Source organism: Rhizophagus irregularis, chromosome 6, assembly GCF_026210795.1.
Source record: "Rhizophagus irregularis chromosome 6, complete sequence".
In the NCBI taxonomy this organism is placed as follows: Eukaryota; Fungi; Glomeromycota; class Glomeromycetes; order Glomerales; family Glomeraceae; genus Rhizophagus; species Rhizophagus irregularis.
Window position 1 is genome coordinate 3,792,721 of NC_089434.1, and position 7,256 is coordinate 3,799,976.

General features: G+C 23.6%; 2 protein-coding genes across 2 annotated transcripts; one reads left to right on the forward strand and one right to left on the reverse strand.

The window, feature by feature from the left end:
• Positions 1-1,984: 1,984 nt before the first annotated feature.
• On the reverse strand, positions 1,985-4,788 carry OCT59_026556 (uncharacterized protein; the record flags this gene model as incomplete). Its single annotated transcript, XM_066143233.1, has 3 exons — positions 1,985-2,709; positions 2,872-3,019; positions 3,280-4,788. 3 exons carry the CDS (start codon positions 4,786-4,788, stop codon positions 1,985-1,987), a joined length of 2,382 nt encoding a protein of 793 aa, XP_065992771.1.
• Positions 4,789-5,451: 663 nt separating this feature from the next.
• OCT59_026557 (uncharacterized protein) lies at positions 5,452-6,118 on the forward strand. Its single transcript, XM_066143234.1, has 3 exons — positions 5,452-5,487; positions 5,591-5,780; positions 5,860-6,118. Exons 2-3 carry the CDS (start codon positions 5,628-5,630, stop codon positions 5,917-5,919), a joined length of 213 nt encoding a protein of 70 aa, XP_065992772.1. The 5' UTR covers positions 5,452-5,487; positions 5,591-5,627; the 3' UTR covers positions 5,920-6,118.
• Positions 6,119-7,256: the final 1,138 nt, after the last annotated feature.

Below are 7,256 nucleotides of genomic sequence, written 5' to 3' on the forward strand. Positions count from 1 at the left end.
ACAAATTATCAGCACATTTTGGAATAAAAGCAACCCAAAATAAAATACGAGAAAAGTATTGGTGGATTAAAATGATGAAAGATATTGAAAATTATGTTAAATTATATGATAGATTCCAAAGGAGGAATAAACCTCAAAAGAAAAATGAATTAAGCCCAATCAGCGTCAAAATCCCATTTTATCAAATAGGAATTAATTTTGTAGAACCATTGCCTGCTACATCAATACATAATTGTAGCAATGGATTATTTTACTAAATGGCCAGAAGCAAGAGTGACTAAAAGTAAGGAATACAGCTGAAGAAGTAGTTAAATTTCTTTATGAAGATATTATATGTAAACATGGTTGTTCACAAAAAATAATTAGTGATGATAGATGCAAACATTTTGACAATAAGATGGTAGAATTATTAACTAAAAAGTTTGAAATAAAACATAATTTATCAACAAGTTATTATTCCTAAACTAATGGACTAGTAGAAAGATTTAATAAACACTATGTGAATTATTAGCTAAATTACAAAAAGATAAACAATGGGATGATACCTTTAGTATCAGAAATAAAACCCATTCTTTTACAAAAACTAAACCATTTATTTAGTATATAGACAAAAAGCTAATTTCATTGGAAAAGAAACCCAAACTACATAAAGATTAGACAAAATTATAGAAGAACTACCTTTTCAAAGAAACATAGCAAAAGGAGAAATTTTAAGATCTCAGAAGGAATATTATGATGGCAAAGGAAAAGGAAAAGAAGAATTTAAAATAGGTGATGAAGTATTAAAATATAATGCAGCACAGCAAAATTCTAAATCAAACAAGTTAAATGATAAATGGTCAGAACTATACTTAATACATGAAATATTGTTAAATGAATTTTACAAATTGAAAGAATTAGATGGAAAGATATTAAGAAATCCCACAAATGGAGAATTATTAAAGAAATATTTTATGAGAAAACTTAAATAAATATTTTAATTAATTCGTATAATAAAAGCAAACATATAATTTGTTAAAGATAGAATATAAAATTTTATTAAATTTTAAAACTCCCAAAAGAAAGAGAGAAGAGTTATTGGAGTTTTTCAAAGCGAGATTTTCTTCTAAAAAAAAAAAAAAAAAAAAAAAATTTAGTAATTTAATATTAAAATATAATAAGAATAATAATATACCTTTGAGGTTAAGAAGTAATTGACCATAATTTAAATTGGAAGAATGAAGATTAGAGATGGTATCCTTGAATTTATCTTGTTCTTATTCAAGAGCTTTGACCTTCTCTTCCATCTCTTCAACCTGGTCTTGTAATTTCCAACCAGTATTTAGATATTGAAGGTTCTTTTCAAAGAGAGAATCATTTCGCTCTTTCATTTTAATTAGTTTCCATTGAGTCAAAGATAATTCACTTTAAAGAAATTCTACTTGCTCTGTTAAAAGAGAAAAAGAAAAAGAGAAGAGGAAATTCATACTATCAATTTCTAGTTAAAAACTAAGTGAATAAAATTGATAGTACAAAAGAGTACTACAGGGGAGTGCATTCAAGACTAATCCTAGAGGAGCATAGCGAACATCCCTATTTTATCACAATTTTGGCGATCATTTGACGATCATTTGTTGATCACTTTTCAACTTTATCACATCGCTATAATTAAATTGATTAGCTTAAATTGAACGATTCTACATAATAATATTGATCAATATATACTCAAAATTTACAAACAGCATTTGAATTTACAATATATTGAATTTTATTAGAATCGCACTATTATTAGGCAACTTTTACTAATAATAACTTTTAAAATGCCAATAATTAGCTTCAATCGGAAAATTTTACACAATAATACATGTTTAAATTTTACAAATAATTTTAGTATTGTTTTAATTTACTATGTATTAAATTTTATTAGAGTTGTATTACTATTGAATAATATCTATTAGTAATAACTTTTAATAAAAATAAATAAATCTATTATAAATTTAATAAATTAATATAAATTATCATAATCTGACCATTTTTGATATAAAATTTCAAATTGGTTATCTATATTTTGTTCTACATTTTCCATAATATCTTGTATATTTTCATCAATATCCTCATTTATATTGTTATTTGCATCTTTTTCAATTAAAGGCTTCTCATTATCTTTTAGTAGTGTATTTAATCTTTCTGTTAAACTATTAATATTTTTTTTTATTTCAGATGATAAATAATTAAAACAATGGTTACAATTACCATTATATAAAGTTAAACATTCTTTATGAAAGCCATGCCCACAAATTAAAATAACATTATTATTAGGTAAATCTATATTATTATTATTAGATAGCAAACATTTTTCTGCATCACAAAATTTATCCTTATCATCAGAAGGTTTGCTTTTTGTATTCCAAGCCAATGGAAGGGCCTTTATATCAACATTAATTTTAAAGGTTGGAAGTGCAAAACTTGGATACTTATTATTATTAACTTGATTTGTATTTCCTAAATTATGAAAAATTTCATCAAAAATAGAAAGCAAAAACAAGGAAACTTTTTTTTCTAAGTAATTTAATCTAACTTGAGAAATAACTGGATTTCTTGAATTAACAAAAGCTTCTTTAAAAGAAAGGTTGCTATTTTTTTCAACATCAATAATTTTGGCCTTTTGAATAATTTGTAATGCTGTATTTGATTCAGCAGTTTGACTTCTAATAGAACTATGAAAATTTTCTACAAAATAATCATTAAAAATTGGCAAATGATTTTTTAAAATATTAGCCATTGGATGATTATTTAATTTCCAATAAAACACATCGCTTAAAAACATAAGTGATGCTTTATTATAATTATGTCATCTTAATCTTTGAAATAATACCCAAATTCTTACAACACCTTCTAAATATCCTTCAAAATATCCACTTCTAAAGAGTATTGTATATATATCTAAAGTAAGTGGTATAGAATTATCTAATAAATCAATCATCATTCTATATTCCATATCTTTAGAATTTCCAAAACGATGCATAACAACATTTCGAATCTTTTTCCAACCATTAAATGTTAAATCTAAAATAAGATTAATTACAGTTTGTTTTGGTTTATGAGATAATATTTTTTTTTCTCCAAATAAATCATGGTATAATTTTTCAAAAAAAAATGATAGGTTTGAAACAAAGTTTCTCTACTATTTAATGAAATATGAAGTGGACCAATTATAGGAATTAAACTCAATATTTGTTCTGAAATACCAGATTTATTTCCTTTATTAATTCTTAATGTTATAGCTCTTCTTATATTTACTTGTCCTGGCCAATCAGCAACTACTGGAATAACATAATTATCTAAATAATTATATTCATTTTCTGACCTTTCAAATACTTTGAATAAAATATCTAAACATTCTATATAATCTTTAGTACTATGCAATGAATGTAAGATAAAATCTACTAATTTGCTATTATTTAATGATCTTAATTCTTGGTGATTTTGAATTCGACTATCATAATCATGAACATTAAGATTTTCAACTCTATTTTCATAAGAATCTTCAATTAAGAATTGTTTCCATAATTCATTTTGTTCATAATAACTTTTACCTATTTGCTTCATAAAAAAATCCTCAAAATTTTTAATAATTAATTTAAAGTCAATCCCTTTAGGATTATGTATTAAAATATTATTTGAACAATATGGTATTGCTGCTATATTAGAATTAGAATTTAATAAAATTGTAACAAAATGAAATATATTATGTGTTTCTAATAATGTTGGCTTATTACGACGATGAATATTATGATAATCATCAATATTTAAAATAAATATTTTTTCTATATTTTGCAAGCAGTAAATATCAACAGTTTGCTGATGCTCATTTGAAATAAGATTTTTTTGACGATCTACTGTCATTCTTCTTATTGAAAATCCTATATTTGCTAATGTATCAATAGATGATGATGATGCACCAGAAGTTTGTAAATATGATCCAATATCAGCTTTAATACTATTAATATATTTATTATTAATACTGGCCAAAAAATAACATAAAGAAACTAATTTTTTCTTGTTATTTTCATTTGTTTTATCAGATTTAGTATGGGGATTAGTACCAATATATAATTCATCAAAAAAACCAACCAAATCTTTATCAGCTGCTTCTAACATTATTTTAAAAGTTGTTGGTTCATAAATAGGCTTTTGATTTAATTTATGTTGATTATGATAAAGAATATTGGACATTTTTATTATCTTATCACTTAAACTAACTTCATTTGGAATTGTCATATGCTCTAAAATTTCTTGAAAATCCAATTCAAGTTGTTTTAATTCTTCTCCACTATAAAAAACATCATTTCTTAATATATAAGAATAATTACCAACTTGTAGAATTTTATCATCATTTTGTTTTTTTTTTGAAATAGGTGCTTTATATTCTTCAGTTTGTAAATATTCAGGATCCTTATCAGTTTTTTTCCTACACATGCTACAAATTTCTGCAAACTCATCTAATCCTAATACTTCAATTAACCTCTTTGGAACTTTTTCAAGATTAAGTTTTTTTGATTGTTTATTGCCTTTTGATTGTGTTTTATATAGTTCATGTTTTGGATGAGAACAAGATTTATTATATCCAAGATTATGAGTTTCATTAATGACATATCTATTATAATGAGTTTGACATAGTTTCATGCCAACTAAAACAATTTCTTTCATTGTTACTGGAATATCTATGTTTTCAGTAATTATTCTAATTCTTCCCTTGCAGTCAGTAGAATGAAATTTACAAACATTTAATATGTTTTCTGTTTCCATTTTTTAATTTAAATTTTTAAATGATTTATTTTTCAAAAATAAAGAGTTTTCTTACAAATCTTAAGCTATTTATAAAAAAAATTAAAAAAAATTAACAATAAATTTAGTTATATAATTTTATTTGTTATCAATATTCATAAAAAAAGTCCGAAAATTAATGTTTTCATATCCAAAGTTAACTACCCAGCCGAAAATAGGCTAAATTTTTAATAATTAGAAAAATTAAAAAATAATTGATGATGTTGCAACACCCAGTGATCAGAATTTAACGATTTATAGCTTGTTGGATTCATCTCATCAAGACGAACATTTTGATAGTAATTTCATAAATATTTATGCAAAATTGATTGAGAAATGATATTTTGAAAATTTCTATTTATTATATAAATTATAGTATTATAATTGCAAATACAATTTTATTCATAACTTTTGTGTTACCAAAAATTATACTTGGTTACTTCGGCCATTAATTTTAAAGCAGTTAAACTATGGGCTATAAAAGTTTCAAGTTTCGCCCGAACTTCTGTGGCTTCGCCCGAAGCCTTAAAGTCCGATATCACCTAATTTACTATATGATCGGCAAATGATCGACAAGGTGATATAAGCATGTTCGCTATGCTTCCTAGAGGTATAAAAACCCCATCTACAGGCCAAAAGATCAACCATTAAAGAACTAGAACATAAGTACTCTGTGATAAGGTATTTCAGCTTCTTTTTTTAATATATTTGAAAGGAAAATTTAATGTAACTTTGAGAAACCAGTAATAGTAGGTACAGAAACTATTTACTTTAAATTTTGTAGTTGCTTTTATATTATAATTTGAATAATAATCTCAAAGATGTTAATTGTTACAAGAATTTATATGTTAAAATACCACTTCATCTTAGTGAATCTGTTATTATTAGGGTTCAGCCAGATAATAGCATTATTTGATTGGTGGAAATTAACTTTCAAGTGTAAGATATGTTTTCTAGGAGTTGCTTCTTCATGTGTATGTATAGTTTCATTAATATCTTGAATTACGAATTGAATTGATTCATTATTTAAAATCTGCTAAATAAATTTTTTAGACAACATTTGAAGTAAGATCCGTGCATCTATTAAGGAGTAGTATATTGGCTTATTTATAGTTTTTAGCATTTTTAATATATTGGCTAGTGATTAATATGATGCATGATCTTGAATTTTAAGTTTAGCTATATTAAATACGAGTATATTTTCTTCTGTATCATAAGGATTATAAATCCTTTTGAATGTAGTGGCAGAAAATTTTCAATCTCTATTGAAATATCAATCAAAATTAAAATTTCAAATAATTAAGATATTGATAAATATTGAAAATATTGAAATTTCAAATAATTAAGATATTGATAAATATTGAAAATATTGAAATTAGTAACAAATGTTCATATGAATTATAAAATCCTTTTGAGTGTGAATGACAAGCAATCTATATTATGATATAAATCAAAATTCCAATGAACTTTACCAATGTTTATATTACTAATATTCATAAATTATCCAGTTCTATAATGTTTTTTAATTTTAAATATTCCAGTTCCATTTTAGTTCTTTTCTGAAGATTTTGCAGTGGATTTAAATTTTTTTGTATTCTTATTACTAAATTAATCCAGATTTTGTATCAATGTTGAGATTAAGTTGTTGATACATATTATAATATAATCACCATTCAAAGTATTCTCCAAATATTAAACTAAAAATTTTAGCTTGATAGTATAATATGGTGTGGTGAAAAATAAATCACTTATAAATATATATATATAAAACTATTTTTTTTTTTTGAAATTACAGATATAAATTCAGTCAAGATATAAGTCTTATATATTTTCTAATGATAACAAGCAGATTTTTTAAATAATTATTTATATAGAATTTTGAAATATTAAACCTAATTTTTGTAATTAGGTATTTTCATCTAAGCTTTGCTTATTAAATTTTAATATCCTATCACATTCAAACATCTGGTATCACTAAGTAAATCCTATCAATTATTATAATATTAGCAATTTTAGTTGTATAATTTAATTTTAAACCATAAAGTCTACTTATTTCTTAGCCCACTATGATTACTTAAAAAATGTACTTATGGAAAATTTGAAAAAGATAGTGACTATTGAATAAGAGCCATATGAAGTAATGAGAAGTACTTCTATGAGCGCAGTTGCCACTAGAGTATTGTATTGAGTGATGATTTCTACTTGTACTATTTTGTATTGTCTTCTGTTTTATAAAATAAAATTTTTTTAAAAGTATTTCAAAGTTTATATTTTTTTCTTTGAAATACTAGACCTAATTTTTGTTATTAGGTAGTATTGTTATTTTAATTAAATTAATCCATCATCTGGAATTTTTTTATCAAGTTTAATAGTTGATATTTGCAATTAAAGTTATTAATAATATAATAATATAAGTCTAAAAAAATCTGTTTTCTAAAAAGTTATGATGA